At 31.5% G+C, this 18,714-nt stretch overlaps 1 protein-coding gene across 1 annotated transcript; it reads left to right on the plus strand.

The window, feature by feature from the left end:
* The first annotated feature begins 12,416 nt into the window (after nt 1-12,416).
* Nucleotides 12,417-14,343, plus strand: LOC140975730 (CBL-interacting serine/threonine-protein kinase 5-like). Its single transcript, XM_073439613.1, has one exon. The coding sequence runs from the start codon at nt 12,793-12,795 to the stop codon at nt 14,167-14,169; it is 1,377 nt and encodes a 458-aa protein (XP_073295714.1). The 5' UTR covers nt 12,417-12,792; the 3' UTR covers nt 14,170-14,343.
* Nucleotides 14,344-18,714: the final 4,371 nt, after the last annotated feature.

Here is an 18,714-nt window from a genome sequence, read left to right on the forward strand (position 1 = left end):
AAATGGATGTTTGAGTTGGCATGAAGAAGTCAAAACCCAACGCCGTTACTAGAATCAATAGCTTTGACCATTTTCAAATTTGTTGGTCTACAGATAAAATCGTATTTTCCGAAGCTTCAGAAATTGGATATATTCAAATTGGAAATATCAAAATTTTGTTTTCATAATTTTTATTATTTAATTTTTTTAAAAAAATTTAAATTAGATCCTTTCATCTGTCAATCTCCACTTTATTCTTTATGTTAAAACCTATAGTAGGTGACGGCGTGGAGCTTGTCTGATACCATAGTGGACGACCGCATCATTTCAAAATTAAAATTTGCATGTTTGATGTTAGACAAAAATCTACTTGACACGATCTCATTAATCAATTTTGAGATATATTTTTAGATATATTTTTTATTTGGGTTATCATAAAAATTTCAAAAATATTACTTTTTATTGTAGATATAGATATGATGGGCTCTTCTCACAGATATCGATAAAAATCAATGAGATTGTCTCACATTAAACTTATTATTGTTGTTATTATATCTTTTTGTGGTATAAATCATGTGTCAGATTATGACGAGTAATAAATACAATGAAATCTTATAACAATTCGAGATAATTATTTATTAATATAAAGCAGTTGTTACATAAATCTATTGTACTATCACATAAAGTGGACTCGAGCAGAAGGTTTGACATCTTTTAATTAAAATTATTTTTTCATTGTCTGAAGGGATAAAGATGAAACTCTCGTTTGTTACACCATCATGACTTGCTTATTATGTAATAATAATAATAATAATAATAATAATAATATGTTACAATTGATTGTTAAAATTGTTCAACTTCATATATAGAACAAATATAAAATTTAGTTTACTTTTGTCTATTTAAACAAGTTAAAAGATGAAAAAATCATAACTAAGTGCTGATAACTTGATTATCTCGACTTTGAAAAAATTAATACAATAACACAAACACTACGTTTTGATCGTTTTTAACATAATACTCGTACGATAATCGCTAAAATTAAGAACATGGTATATGATAAAATTTTAAACATAAATATGATTTGAGAAGATTCCAAACATTGATGGCAAAAACTTGTGTGAGACGGTCTCACGAGTCGTATTTGTGAGACGGATATCTTATTTGGGTCATCCATGAAAAAGTATTAATTTTTATGCTAAGAATATTACTTTATATTGTGAATATGAATAGGATTGATCCGTTTTACAGATTAAGATTCGTGAGACGTTCTCGCATTAGAGACACTCAACATGGATAATGCTCTTCTATTGGAAATAGAAAGTCAATCCCACCGTAGGTAAAGAAGGAAGAAGAAGAGAACGTACGTCCTCTCACCTGGAATTTTGACCAAATATCTCTCTCTTTTTATATAATATAATTTTATTTAAAACAAATATTGCTTCACCTCCCAATTTACGCGCATTTTCCTCGTTTTGGTTGATAATAAATGGGAACTTGACGCGTAATAAATTATTCACGCGTCAGGTTTCCAATGAATTAAAACATACCGTTTGACGACACAATATTGTAAAACTGATTTTTTATTTGGAAAAAATTTGTGTGAGACGGTCTCACGGGTCATATTTGTGAGACGGATCTCTTATTTGGGTCATCCATGAAAAAATATTACTTTTTATGCTAAGAGTATTACTTTTTATTGTGAATATCGGTAGGGTTGACCCGTCTCACATATTAAGATCCGTGAGACGGTCTCACATGAGACCCACTCTTTTTATTTAGATTACTTATTAAAAAGTATTATTTATTATTCTTAAGATAGATAGAGCTGACTCGTCACACAGATGAGATCAGTGACGGAGCCAGAAATATGGTTTTGTCCGATGTAGAGTTTTAAACTCTAGAATTTTTTACTATTTTAAATTAATCTACCCGAACTAGTATCATATTATTCCAAAATTATACAAAATTTACATATAAATTTTTTTAAAAAAAATTAGACAGCCCGAGTATTTGTACATGTGGCTCCACCTGTGGATGAGACGGTCTCACAAAAGACCTATTATAATTAAATTATAATGAATTTTATTTTAAATCAATTTTCTCTTTTTTTTGAAAAAAAATACTTTCCAAATTAAAAATTAATAACTTTGATTATAGTAAATTAAGAAATATACATATGAGAAATCAAGATTTATGTTTTCTTTTTCTTTCAACTTTCTCTTTGTTGTTAATTACTTTATAAAAAAATGTTATATATAATGAGAGTTATAAATCGGATTATAAAATATATTTGAAATTACAAAATTAAATGTTTTATTAATTTTTTTTTTAAAAGCTAGTGAGATATGATAGCCATAGGTGGGTTACAATTTTTTTGTCAAATAAAAATAGATTAATTTTCTGGTTCTCAATCGTTCCAAACGTAGAAAAAACAATTATCGATCAAAGTAGAAACATTATTAAGGGTTTTTTTTAGTTTAAACAAGAAATTGTAACAATTAATTTCGAATTCAAGATTTCGTCTCTAACTTGAAATCTTGACATAAATAATCATCATAAATAAGGAATTTTAAGTTGAAATGATTTAGACAGATTCCTCACACGTTGTTCTAGGACATGAACACCACGAAGAGATTAAAGAATTTGTCTTTAGTCACAAAACGTAAGATACGGCTCGTCTTGGCTACGTATTTCACACGAATCATCAACCCTTCCATATTGTCCAATCACTGTTGCTTATACGTTAATCCGGTCGTTCTTTATTTTTTTAAAATACAATTATAATATAAAATAATAATAATAATAAACCATTGAAATACCTCCTCGTCTAGAACATCAAATATATAGACGAGGAGGTATTTCAATGGTTTATTATTATTATTATTNGACGCTAGTCCAGACGCATGCTTCGAATTTACCGTGAGCCTGAAGTCACGAAGAAAACCGTTAGAAGGGGGACCAGGAGGGTGTCCCGACGTAACTCCTCCGACGCTCAAGTAAGAGACCGATGATATAAATGGAGAGCAGCTAAGGGTGCTGCTGAAAACAATATAGTGAATGAATCGAATGAACACTCAAATTTGGTATTTATAGGAGAATACATGGGCCCGTGATGGGCCTTCCACCTTAATTGAGGATGGGTTAGGGGGTCTCAAATCTGGTTTGGACTTAACCCGAGCGAGCTAATCTATGGGGTATCAATATTATTTTTATTTTTTCAAAATGGCAACTTCAAAAAGACATGTCAAGCATAGTAGAAATATTTATTAGAAATTTTAGTTTTTATCGTCGTAAAATAATTAATATTCTCCAATACAATTAATTTGATAACTTGTCAAAGTTGGCTGGTACCCATTATAAATGTGTGTGTGTATATATATAAGTGTATGTTATTAAATTTATAGAAAAATAAAGGTGGTGATCAGTTTGTCACTAATTAAATAAAAATACAATTTGAAATAATAATTTTTTTAAAAAAAAATTAGTTTTATGTAATGAGAATTTTCTAATGCAACTCGAGCAAAAAATTTGGTAAATTTTTTTTGTATGTACGATTTAATCAATTGTGTTCAATTGACTTGACATAAGTGATTTTAATGAGTTTGGTTAATTTGGCTGCTAGTTTTGTAGTGTAGCACAAAACATTACAAATGACTTTGACATGAATTCCACATTGGGTCCTCTCCCACCCACCATTTTCTCGTCAACATTATTCTTGAAAACAACATATGATAACACCAATGTTTCACGAATCAATTTCGTGAGATAAATTTTTTCGACGATTCGACTCAAAAAAAATTATTAATTTTTTTTATGTTAAAAAAATTGACTTTCACTTCAAACATAGATCAGTTCTATCAATCTCACGTATAAAGATCTGTGTCACATAAGATCTGCTCAAATTTTAATTATAGTTTTTGTGTGTGTTTTTAATAAATTAAACCATTTCCATATACCTAATAAATAATTGAGCATGCATATATAATGAGAATAAGGTCAACATTTCAATAAAAATCAAGGTAGCAATAAGCCGAAATGGGCGGTGTGGCCTAACCCACTTGCAATCCTTTGGTTTAGTTCATTTTATATATTTTTATATATCCTCTTATTGTGAATAAAATTAAATGTTGTGATTAATTCACGTGACAAATTAAATCAATTTTTTATTTAAAAAATATGCAATAAAGTATTGATTTTTGAATTATTTTATTAAAAAAAACTTGGATTGTAATATGTTTAGGTTAATTGAAAAGAAGTTATCCAATCCAAGGCAAAAACTTGTGTGAGACGGTCTCATGGGTCGTATTTTGTGAGACGGATCTCTTATTTGGGTCATTCATGAAAAAGCATTATTTTTTATGCTAAGAGTATTACTTTTTATTGTGAATATCGGTAGAGTTGACATGTCTCATATATAAAGATTCGTGAGACTGTCTCACAAGAGACCTCTCCTAATCCAAAGACTGAAAAGATCAAATCTAGCAAACTCAAAGACTAGGAACAAAAACTAAAATTCAAATATTTACAAACTTCAAGTTGGTGGCATGAATGTTCATTGAACCATATGCATTTCCAAGTTGCACAAATTGGTCCAAATTCATTCACTTAATTTTATAGATGCAATCACCTTAACAATCTATTATCCCAGAAAAAAAAAAGTTAAGAATGTCTATGTTAAATTATTATTATTATTATNAGATTTAATTAAACCTAACATATATAACTAACTAAACATTTCACACAAGTGGTGGAATTTGAACCCAAGATTATGAGACCTTAAGGCACGGGCGGAGCCATGTGTTGCTGCCGCCCGAACGACTTTTTTTTTTGATATTTTTTATATATAAAATTTTGTATTATTTTCCGGTAGTCCGAGACTCTATTTGTGAATATTAGCTCAATCATGGTATAAAAAATTCTAGCCCGAATGGAAACGAAAATCTGACTCCGTCACTGGCTTAAGGTCTTACCCTTTGCCACTATAACAAGTGATCCTTAGCTATAGTTCGGATGATTTTGAGTGCGCATGCTATGTTACTGACAAGCAATTTTTCATTCATGTTCAATCAAAGAAAATGGTAACAAAACCTAGTGCTAAAGAATATTAATAATGGACTTTTGATTACATTATATTGCATTTCTAAGTCTTTTGTTGGTTCAGTTGGTTGAGTATCAGTGATTACACAAAAACTCATGTGAGATGATTTTACGGTTCAATTTTGTGAGATATATATTTTATTTGAGTGACTCGTGAAAAAATATTATTTTTATGCCAAAAGTATTAGTTTTATTGTAAATATAAGTATAGTTGTCTCGTTTCACGAATGAAGACATGTGACATCATCTCACAAGAAACATACTCGAGTTATTAAATAATTGGTGTCAACGTAGTTTGAAACATATTAGTTCAATTGTAAATATGGATATAGTTGTCTCGTTTCACAAATAAAGATATGTGACATCGTCTCATAAGAAAAATAATTAGTGTACACGTTGTTTGAAACATAAGATATCCAAGATTTTGATGCATATAGATTGCGCTAGATGTGTGTTTAGGTTTCCAATTTTTACACGCATGTCACTTTTTGTTTTTCTTTCTTGTACTTTCTATGGTTGAACCGTTGAAGTCTTCCCCCATGCTATAAATGGAAGTAGTTTTCAAGACACGTAGCACAAGTTGATTTGATCTCTTTTAAAAAGTGATGATAACATGTATTTAAATTTGATTTGATCATATGTATGTATTATATGTTTGTTTCTTTTTATTTAACAAGATAAATGAATAAGATTGAATTTGACAATATAGAATATCAAAATCATAGAGACAAAAAACTCTTCCTCTTTTTTAAAGAGATACTTCTATTATAATCTTAGAAAATTTGGATAACTTTTTTGATTTAAAAAAAGGAGACATGATATTCTCCATAAATTTGTGTCAAATAATTTATAAATTTGAACTTTTATATTTGATGCAAGCAACCTCGCTCTCCCACCACTTCTGGAAATGGGCAAGGACTCGCTATGGAGAACCAATAAGCCTTCCTCTACCCGAGATGGGTTTTTGTGTATATTCTCTCAATGCTCTTTGGTCGTTTCAGCTGTTTACATCTGATTTATCTCAGTTATTGAACGTAGATACTTTTCTAATGAGGGTTTGACAGCGTGAAAAAAGAGTTAACACTACAAGAAAAACGCTAAACGACAACGGATTTTATCCGTTGTCGTAGACCTTTAAAAACTGTTGTAACTGAGGGTGTTGTTGAAAGTCCGTTCAACGACAACGGTTTTTATCCGTTGTTGTAGCTTAATTAGCGACGGTTTTAATAAACCGTCGCTAATGCATTAGCGACAGTTTTTTCTTAACTGTCGCTAATATTAGCGACGAGACTTTAAAAAATTCGTCGCCAATTAGCAACGGTTTTATAAACGGTCGCTAAATTTAGCGACAGATTACCATCAAGTCCGTCGCTGATTTTAGCGACAGTTATTAATAATGTCCGTCGCAATTATTTTCATTAAAATAAAAAAAATTAACTTTTAATAAATCTAAAAAAAATGCTTATAATTTGACTATGCTAACAATATTCATCTGACTATGCTAACAATATTCATGATTTTAACTAACACAGAAAAATTTAAAGCGAAAAAATTTACTCAAAATCGAAACTAAAATCGTGTAAGTGTTGTAAAGTGATGTTGTGAAAATGGACCGAGAATGTGGCTATTTATAGAGAATTGGCGACGGTTTTTGGCTAAACCGTCGCGAACATTTAACTGTCGTAAATTTGAAAACTGTCGGTCATTTTAGCGACAGTTTTTTCTAAACAGTCGCTAATTTAAAATTAGCGACGGGTTTGTTTAAATCCGTCGCTAAATTTAGCGACGGGGTTAATAAAATCGTCGCTAATTCAGCGACGGTGTAAAAACAACCGTCGCTAAACTTAAACATGCGACGGTCTTAATATAACCGTCGCTAAAGTAGCGACGGTGAAATCAAAACCGTCGCTATATTCAACAACAGTCTCTTAAAACTGTTGTCGTTTGTCTGAAAAATACGCCAATCGACAACGGTTTTTGAAAACCGTTGTCGATTGATAAAAAAAACACGGCAAAAGACAACGGTTCATAAAACCGTTGTCTTTTGCCTTAAAAAAACGCTAAAAGACAACGGTTTTCTAAAAACCGTTGTCGTTGACCTCCTAAAAGACAACGGTTTTGTAAAACCGTTGTCAAAACTTATCTACGACAACGGTTTTCACTAAAACCGTTGTTAAAAACTATACGACAACGGTTTTTCACAAAAACCGTTGTTGTATATGCGTTGTTGTTGGGCGTTTTTCTTGTAGTGTAAAGTTGAATATATATCTAAATATCAGATGTAATCTCTATATTCAAAATCATTGGTTCATATGTAGGGTGAACCAATAAGCCTTCGTTTACCCGCGAGGGTTTTTGTGTATGTTCTCTCAATGCTCTTTGGTCGTTTGTGTTGTTTACATCTGATTTATCTCAGTTCTTGAATGTAGATACTTTTCTAATGAGGGTGGTTTGGGGGGCGTGAAAAGGGAGTCGAATTGAATCTATAATACGTCAAGACATCATATGTACTCTCTATATTCAGAATCATTGGATCATATGCGTCCCAAAATTTATGAGAGATCCATATCTTATTTCAAATATCATTTAACATTAAAAAAAAAAAAAAAAAAACTAGATTTGTGGCCTTCTAGATTGACGTTTGACATTCGAACCCCCAAAACAAAATTATGGTACATACGAGAATCCTATCAACACAAATGTGAAAAATGTTGACCATTTATTATAGAGGTAGAATCATCGGTCAAAAAAATATATATATATTAAAGAAGAGATTAGATGTCAAATCGAAGAAGTATTTTAATCGATTATAGCATTTATAATAAGAGATAAATGGTAGCCGAAATGGGAACAGTGAAAATGAAAGGTGCAAACCAAATAAATTAGATACAAATCCATATATCAGTTTTGGAATAGATCAAGAATTAAGATTGCTAAGTACGACGACTTTCTATCTTGTCCAAAAATTCATTAAAGAATTTGAGGGTGTAAAAGATATATGCCCTCTTTTCTACATGAAATTTTACATGATATATAGTTTAATTTCTACGTTTAATAACGTTTTTTTCTTGTTTGTTTTACTAATATGTAGGATTAAACATTTGTCTTTTTATCAAAAGTTATAGTTGGTAGTAATGGTGCGACTCAGATATTTTAAACCGTTTAGCAATTCAAGCACCATGTTTCGATTGTTCTATCAGCAGAAACAATTATTACACCAAAATAATATTTATCTCAATAATTGCACTCTATATAATCAATGAGAATCGAACCCGTGATATTGGCTTTGATACCAATTGTAGGATCGAGCATTTGTCGTTTTACTTATAGATGATGGTAACGGTGCAACTTAAATATTTTAAACTATATAACATCTCAAATATCATGTTTCGATTGCTCTACTAGCAGAAACAATTAGTACACCTCGACACAATATATTCATTTTAACTAAATCTTTGAAAATATGCAAATATTTTGAATGAATTAAATAAGGATGCATAGGAAATTTGTTCATAAAGTTCGTTTCTCCAATTATTATCAATTTGAGGGTTGACTCTATTATCATGGTTCCTATGTCAAAAAATTTAATGAGCACAAGATGGTCCATTATTTTGGGTCCAGTAATATTAGGCATAAACCACATTGGCATTGGCCCAATAAGTAGGATCGGGCTCGATATAGTGAGACATATTATTGGGCTAGAGCATATGTCAAAGTACCACTAACTGCACCAAATAAGAGCCCATTACGCGCAACATGTATTTCATTTGAATAAACTTCTTCAATTGTTATTATATTATATTATAGTAAGTGGACTTTCTTGTATGTTCTATTTTTAAAAACTACATTTCCCTCTACTCAACTATAAAGGAGAGAGCTATTTTTTTAATTAAAAAAATAGTATGTCTTTTTTGACACGGTCTAACAGATCTTTATCCGTGAAACCCGTGAGACATGTCAATCATGCTCATATTTGCAATAATAAGTAATACATGAGGTATAAAAGTAATATTTTTTATGAATAACTTAAATAGGAGATCCGTCTCACAAAATTTTTTGTGAAAAAAACACTCACGCACACAACATAACCTTTTAAAAAATTACCCGATAAAAATTCACACGGATTCCATTAAAAAGGTAATCTTATAAAAACTTAATGTTGTGTTTGGATTGAATCACTTGAGTGGATTTGATTTCAAAATTGTAAAAAAAAATTTATCTTGAATTATAAAGTTTGATTGACGATATTTTGAACATTATTTATGCTAAGTGGATAACAAACTTAGTTGTCACCATTACCGAATATGGAATCGAAATAAGGGGCGAGGCATATCCTTTTATATATTTATTTATATATTATTATTTAAAAATTAGATAAACAAGATATATATTACTTGAATATTTAATTTTGTTTTGAAACCTAAGCTGACAAATTTGAAAATTGAGCATTATATATTAATGTATTTATTACACCCATGTTACATACAAGGACCGATGAAAGAAACAATTCCTCAATTAATTTTTGTGTAGTATGTGCTTGCTATGCTTACTCTTTAACCACTCAATAGAATAGAACTTGTTGTTCTTGCTAAAGAATGAGCCGACTGATTCGCTGATTATTGCGGAGCCATTGCTGCAAACATCATAAACATCCTGGCATCTCAAAGAAATTTAAATCTAGAATATGTTATGTGCACGGCGAATGGCGTTGCACACTCGCTAGCTTCTTTAGCTATTTATTCTCCCTCGCAATGTTTGGGTGTTTTTAGATTCGATTCAAGCGGTTAATGCACTGACAGAGACTACGGAAATTATAAACCATGTCGGTTTTCTTATCTCGAACATTCAAGAGCTTCTCCAGTCTGGGTGTTTTTTGGGAATTCGTAATGTTAGTAGATGTTCGAACAAAGTCGCTCATTGTATAGCGTATTTTGCTTTGTCTTATCCTTCACCATTTACTTGGGGTGAAGATGTTTACCCATCTTGGTTGATGGATGAAGCTTCTCTTGATTTATCTAATGCATAGACCAAGCTTGTAATCAATGATTTTTTTCGTTATGAATAAAATTACAAGTTTTCTTGTAAAAATAAAATTTATTATTATATTTACAATCTTCTATGCCAAAAAAGCTTGTGTTAAAAATAAATGAAGATATTTTGAAGGAATATGAATATATAATATTATCTTTAGATTAGCTCAAGTTTATTAGCAAAATACAATATTAATTAAATATATATTGTCTTTAACCATAATTACACCTTTTGTTCATGTCATGGCACGCAATCAGAGGAATATAATCATTTAAAAATTCATCCTGAAGAGCGTAATGTGACAAAATAAATATTTGAAGATGAAAAAAGTAATTTTAAATGAGATATGGAAGAAACAATTCGAGCGAATGGTTCAACAAAAACAAGAATAATTATTCAAAATTCTATATAATTTTTATTTGGAAAAAAAAAAGGTTTATTCGAACGAAACTTTTCGAAAGTTTGACATGTGCTTGATCTGATATATAAGTTGCATATCTAATTTTTATTACAAAAATTAGGTAAAATTGCAATTTTGAGACGTGTATTAGTTTTTTTCATATTATTAAATTTCGGTTTTATTAATGTATATTTGATTTTTTGCAATATTATTCTTTTTTTTTTTATGACACGACACGTTAGAAAATAGACTAAAATTGAAAAAAAAAATGAACTAAAAATGAAATTTGACAACATAAATAAAATAAAATTACAAAGAGAACCATATTTTTTTTTCTATAAATCAATGATCTAAAAGGAGTTGTCTAGACCGTAGACAATAACTAACCCCTTGATTTTTAGATTGGCGATTTCTCTGGGTATTATTACATTAATCAATAACAAGGCACAACAAGGCAGCATGATCACCGCCTAGGCGGCCGTCTAGATTAAATATTTTTTTATTTTTTTTAAAAAAAGATTATTTTGTTGTGAAAAAGTAAAAATTTACGGTAAAAAAGTAAAAATCTCAAACTCGCAAAATTATCACACTACACACTTTATAATATTTTTCTCTCAACTCAATTGTGAATTTCTTCACAAATGAGAGATCTATTTATAGAAAATTTTTACAAATAATCCAAAAATAAAATACATCATTACCTACATCATCACACACTAATTTTCAATATTCAACACCTAGTTTTACCTAATTTTCAACATTCAACATTCACATTTTCAACACAAATATTTAACACATTTTTAAATAATTTTTCAACAAACCAAACATATTAATTAGCTCATCAATTATTATTGAATAAAGAAAGACATACGTCGTGATTTTTGAATTGAAATTCGTTACATATAGATCATTAAAAAAATACGAAAATGCAAAAGAAGAATCAAAGTTAAATTTAAGCTATCTTGTTTCGATAAATATCAAATAACATACCGGTTTAAAAACAAAATAATAATAATAACTAACATAGAAATAAAGTATTCAAGCTTTACACAACTAATAATGAGATACAACGGTTTCACTTGTTCGTCTCACGAATATATATTCAAATATCATCACAATCCATAAGCACTCAAAACTTATATCCTTACTTCTTAAAAAATTTCCAGCTTCCAAGACGCTAAATGTGCCCCAAGCGCTCTGTGCTTAGACTTTGCTATTTTACTGGTTTAGTAGCCTATCTGATAGCAGCAAGATCGACCTATACACGACGATTGAGAAAATTATATGATCTAAATAATTCATAGTTTACTCAGAATTAAACATGTTATGATTATAAACCACGGAAAATTTCGTGAGACTGTCTCATGAATCAATTTTATTAAACAGATCTCAAACCTGAACCAATTTGTGAACAAATATTATATTTGACGCTAAATGTGAAGAAGGATCGAGTTCAAAAGATCTATTAATTATAAATTAGCCACCTATTTTCTTTCTTATTTAGGCAAATCTTGAAGGGCCGTGTTTTGGCTAATTGAAAGCCGCACGATTGCGTTTGTGATGATGTCATTTTGGTGCCCACAAATGCCAAGTTGCACTATGACATTGTCAATATTATTATTATTATTATTATTATTATTATTATAACGACAGATAATTTCTATGGGCTTTGCCGCTCAAATACCCTCCACATAAAGGCAAAAACTATGTCCTCCAATCACAAATGGACACCCCTTACCCCACCATCCTTTTTTTAGTGTCAATATTATTTGCTATAAATGCCAAATTTGGCCCATATTATGATATATTTGGTTATAATATACTATGGATGCTTAAAATGAAAAATAAATGTAATGTTTTATTCACATTATGTTATTTTGAAATAGTTGACCCCATCACATGCACACACTCTATATTTCTAGCACCACCAATCACTTCTTCTTTCAAAGACATTGACGAATTCTTCCCCTCCTTTGCACTACCCTAGTAGACAACCTCTCCTCCAATTCCGAATACCGCTGCTGCCGCTGCCGTCACCGTCACCGTCACCGGGACCTTAGTGGTTGCTTTTGATTTCGAAGTTGCAATTGTGATGTGTTTTAGAGTCACCTAAAACTTTAAATTATTTTTGTTGCTTATAAGTCCGTTTCTTTATTGTCCCTTAACAACTTTTGCCTCTTGTACCAAACCAATTAAATTTCACAGTATATGTGATTAACTATAAATCATCGACCAATAGTCCTTTGACTCAACCTTCCACCATTTTCTTTATTTGTATTCCAATGGAGGAAAAACCCACAAAACATACACAAGAAAACAACCATCTTAGTTATGGATCCGCAAGAAACATCGTTTTCGACAAGTATGAGATGGGGCGGCTCCTGGGCCAGGGCACCTTCGCCAAGGTTTACCATGGGAGGAACCTCAGGACCTCCGAAAGCGTCGCCATTAAAGTCATCAACAAAGATCAGGTCAAGAAAGAAGGTTTAATGGAGCAGATCACCCGAGAAATCGCCGTCATGCGATTGGTTCGGCACCCGAATATTGTAGAGATCAAAGAAGTAATGGCCACAAAGCAGAAAATTTACTTCGTCATGGAGTATATTAAGGGTGGAGAGCTTTTCGCGAAAGTTGCCAAAGGGAGGCTGAAAGAAGATGCGGCGAGGAAGTACTTTCAGCAGATGGTAAGTGCGGTGGATTTCTGCCATAGCCGCGGGGTCTGGCACAGGGACTTGAAGCCCGAAAATTTACTTCTTGATGAGAATGAAAACCTCAAAGTTTCTGACTTTGGGCTGTCCGCTTTGCCGGAGCACCATCGGAACGATGGGCTTCTACACACGCAGTGTGGAACACCGGCTTACGTTGCTCCGGAAGTGCTTAGGAAAAGAGGGTACGATGGTGAAAAATCTGATATTTGGTCATGTGGGGTGATTTTATATGTTCTTTTAGCAGGATACTTGCCATTCCAGGATGAGAATTTGATGAAGATGTACAGCAAAGTTTTCAAGTCCGAATTCGAGTTTCCCCCGTGGTTCTCGTATGATGCAAAGAGGCTAATATCCAGGCTCCTGGTTGCTGATCCACAGAAGAGGATTACCATTCCAGGGATCATGAAAAACCCTTGGTTTTGCAAGGGATTCAACAGGCCGATCGCCTTTTCGATCCAAGAACCAGTGAATGAAACTCCCTTGGAGCAAGAAGATGAAGCACAGAGGAAAGAATTGGAGTTAAAAAGATCAAAATCATCTCCCCCTTTCTACAACGCATTCGCATTCATATCATCAATGTCATCCGGGTTCGACTTATCAAGCCTGTTCGAGAACCGAACAAGGTCCGGTACGCTCTTCACGTCGAAATGCTCGGCCTCCTCAATCATGTCGAAGCTTGAATCACTGGCCAATAAAACGAATTTCAAGATGGTTAGCAACAAGGATTTTAAGGTCAGGATGCAGGGCGCGTCGGAGGGGCGGAAAGGGAAGTTGTCCGTAATGGCGGAGGTGTTCGAGGTGGCGCCAGAGGTGGCGGTGGTGGAGTTCTCGAAAGCGGCGGGGGACACACTCGAGTACAGGAAGTTCTGTGAGGAGGACGTGCGGCCTGCCTTGAAAGACATAGTCTGGAGTTGGCAAGGGGAGAACAGTGTTCCGGGGACTGAAATGTAATTTAGCTTCATCTCCGAGGCTAAAAGAGTCCTTCCATGGTAAATTAAAACCAATTTTGTTAAAAAATTTGCGTAGCTTTTTATCATGTTTGTGACTTTTTATAATGGGGTTTATTAATTCCTACTGTAAGTAATGTATTTACCTTGTCTTAATGAAGAAACCTAGTATATGAAATGACCATTTTACCATCTGACAATCAATATTTAAATTTTTTAAATTGCAAGTGTCTGAAATTAAATAAAGTGAAATTAAATAAAGGACTGAAATATTTAAGTGATCAACTCATTCCACATCTTCCATTAAATTTACAAAACTACCAACATGCATATTTAATATATTTTATTTTTCTAGAATATAATATTTAATATATTTTACGATATTAAATATATTATTGGATTATTCAAATTAATGAGCGAACATCGTTTGACTAAAAATGTATTAAAACTTCAAAGTCAAGGGAAAATTATTTGGTGGAGTATATGAACACTTGATCAATGGTCAGTATCAATATTTAATCAGAAGAATTTGTCACACCAGATTTGTTTTATGTGGCTGACTAGTTTGATCAATATTAATCGGGGGAATTTGTCACATAAGACTTGGTCTATATGGTTGATTAGCTTGATTTGCAGTATATTACGTTAGTGTGATAAGGTGGAATGTTTTTACGTCATAAAAAAAAAAAAATTGATTTCATTCCTCAATTCAAAACCTACAATCAAATGTAAATGAAATATTGATAATATCAATTATGTTGTGATTTTATCCCATATGTGTTTGGACATCGCACGATGTTGCTATAAATTTGAAATCACATATTTGATTCACAAATAAAATTATACAAATCATATTATGTAATTTCTTTTTAACCAGAATCTCCAAATCTGGACAAAAAACTCTTAAATTGGAAATCGATTTTATTTACAACGTAATTTTCATTTTAAGTGAAATTAAATATGCAATATACCAAAAAGGGGTGTGGTCTTGCAAAAAAGTAACACCTGATGAGAATATTTATGAATAATATTTTTACAACACAAAAAAAAAATTAATATAAAAATTTCATGATAAATTCAATACAAAATCTCACGATACAATTATTTTAAATATATTTTTGTTTTACATTTACTATTATTAATAAAATATTAACTAATTTTTAATCATATCTCTCAATAGACTAACACCACCACCTTGCATTTATTTCTATGCTAGTTGATTTTAAGAAGGCTAATCTACCAAGTTATCAAACTTGGCTTTATTTGGAAAACTATCAAACCTTTTTTCTCTTTAGTCAATGTATATCCGAGTATCCGTTGCGAATTCTCCGCTCTTTTACTACACACACTCACACATATGCTACTAAGATTTAAGATTTAGCTACTAAAAATCAACAAATCTAATTATAAACTATGTGATTGGCCACCAATCGCCAATCGTATATGGTACATATTTCTAATTAATCCACATTAATTATAAACATTTAAATGGACAAATAATTTTTTTGAAAAAGCAAAATCAAATACGGGTCATGACCCGGATTTTTCATCCGGTCGAATTTATTGTGTGTGGGTCCAAGCATTAATTATCTTTAGTCAACATTTGATTTGACAAATGTCACAATATTAATTTGCGTGATAGGGAAAAGTCTATAATTTTTAAAATTAAATTTAAATAAATTATTAAAGTTAAACATAATGTGGGGAAAAAAACGAAAAGTTATGTATGCATTGTGAAGGAAAACCCTAAAAATCAATGGTTTTTACATAAAAAAAACATTCGCTACAAGTTATATATTTAATATAATTATGTCATTGTGTGAAGTACTGGTCCGAAGAGGACGGAGGCGATCGTCGGTGGCATTAAGTTGCACGGATAATGAGCGGATCCTAGAAGGCTTCTAGGCTGAGGGAACATGAATGAACTGATATTACACCGGAAAGAGAGGGATTTTGAAACTGTTCAGGTATGAGACTGAGCAGTTGAGGAGAGCTTAAAATATTTGATACGTACTACTCATATCATGAAGGTTCATCTTCTTTTCGGGAGCTCATCAAATAAGAACTCCAAAGTTAAGCGTGTTTGGCTCGAGAAAATTCTGGGATAGGTGACCCCTTGAGAAGTTTCTTATGATGCGTATGAATGAAGATATAAACACGCTGAAAGAACTCGTCTTGATACAGTGTGGATAGTTGTCGAATCTAAAAACAGTACACATTGTTACTCGAATAATAATTTAAAGACCATAACAAAAAATAATCATCAATCCTGCAAAAAAAATCTAATCGAATATATACGCAATACGAACAGAGAGATATTGATTTATATTATAAACTAATTCATCAAATCTTTAAAATGATTTGAATAAAGTACAATATAAGTACATTTGACCACAAAATTTTTGGACCTAAACATGTATCTTCCACCTATCCCAAAATCCCTTTTTTTATAATTTTCTTTTGGGATAAAAAAATGTCGTGAGGTCCCTCGAAATTAAATTTTTTCATAGTACAGCTGCCTCAATACTGTAGCATAACACGCGTACTAAATTCTCCACAATTCTTTTTCAAAAAACAAATAAATTAATAAAAATTAAAACTATTAAAAAATAAAAAATAATAAAAAATTCAAAAAATTCTCCACACTTCCAGCATCTACTACACTGTAATGAATTAACAATTAATTTGTCTTGTGTTTTTTTATGGTGTAATGTATGGTACGTGGTTGGCGATAATTCGAGTATTTGTTTCGTATTTTTAAAAAAAAACAAAAACAATAACAAAAACAAAAGCGGTATTCATACCATGCGTAATTGACTTTTAACATCTTCGATACACTGTTAACATTAAATTTGGCGGGTTGAGACGGACTAGTACGCAGGGCTTATGTGTAATTTGATGAGTTGGAGTAGACGGTCCTCCAACGCGTCCAGACCTATCAGTAGATGTGTCCGTTATTTGGTAGGTTGGAAAATCGTTAACCCAACTCACTTATTTTATATGTTAGGACGTGCCAACCCAACGGAGGAAGCTCATTTTGATACATCTGTTTGATGTTTGTATATATTACATACAATGTATAAGAGTATTTTTTATCGAGAAAATTTTGATCGATGAACTTAGTCGTACCAAAAGAAATAGGGTTAGATTGATTTTTTTAAAAAAAGTTATTTGGAGTGTGATCATTCTCAAATGTTCATAGGCTTGGGATTAAGTATTTTTAATAAACTCGAGACATTTGTTGTCTGATATTATCATTAAACTATTGTAAGGATAAAAGAGATGATGAGTTTAGTTGAGATGATAAGATATGATAGGATAAATAATATTATGATTGTTAAAATATATGAGTATGATGCATAATTGTAATGGATAAATAAAGAATGATTTAATTTGATTGATTAAATGTGATATTAGTTGATGAATTACATATTTTAAATTTCAAGTAAATGTGTGATATATAGTAAATGTATCATGACTTCGGATGGATCGGTTTAATGTATGATAGTATTAAAAAGTTGTTCAACTTGAACCAACCCTCACCCGAAAACTCTCAACCTGAACACGAACTCGATCCAAACCCGAACCCGACTCAATCACCGTTACGTAAATCGTTTGAAACTTAAGTCTATATGATCTTAAACTTCAAATTCAACTCGAGATAATATTCAAATTTAATTATATTTACGTCAGGTTTTGATCGAGTAACTAGCGCTTGTCACCTACACACACATATGTATATCTATTACTGTATGAAAGTTGACACAAAATTGGTTTGTGATAAGACTAGTTATAAATTTTTCATTTTTACCTTTTCGATTTTTAAAATTACAATATCGCCTCTAATTTTGTTTAAATTATGAAACAATCTTCATCCCATACAAACTACTTACAAAATTTGGCGATACTAAACAAAATTTGAAGGCAAAAATTTGTGTGAGACGGTCTCACGAGTTATATTTTGTGAGACGGATATCTTATTTGGGTTATTCATGAAAAATATTAATTTTTATACTAAGAGTATTACTTTTTATCGTGAATATCTGTAGAGTTGACCCGTCTCACAGATAAAGATTCGTGAGACCGTCTCGAAATAGACATATTTGATATCGAGCTCGAATATATCTATATCGAACTCAATAGGAACTTTTTTTTTTATCATATTCGATTCGATTCATTTACATCCTAATTCAAAAACACGGGCATGCGACTATTGGGATGGGACGGGATGGCTCTTTAACTTTTCGGATAGTATGGTGCAATTTTAACCAATAGGTGGACACCACTTTGCACACATAGTTTGGACCAATTGACTTGAACTTTCGCCTAATGTGGCATCACATGGTACTGATAAAGAAATCTACCAATCCGACAAAAATAAAAGGAATGAGATGGAGATTCAGACAAAGTCAAGAAAGATGGAAGCTGTATTTTTTTCGATGCCGGCATACTTTATTCACCCAACATCGATCGACAAAAATCTTAATATGATAATTATAATCGAGTTTTAACCCTTCTGCTGATATCTTAAACGATCATTTAATACGAA

This window comes from Primulina huaijiensis, chromosome 4 (genome assembly GCF_012295235.1).
Source record: "Primulina huaijiensis isolate GDHJ02 chromosome 4, ASM1229523v2, whole genome shotgun sequence".
NCBI lineage: Eukaryota > Viridiplantae > Streptophyta > Magnoliopsida > Lamiales > Gesneriaceae > Primulina > Primulina huaijiensis.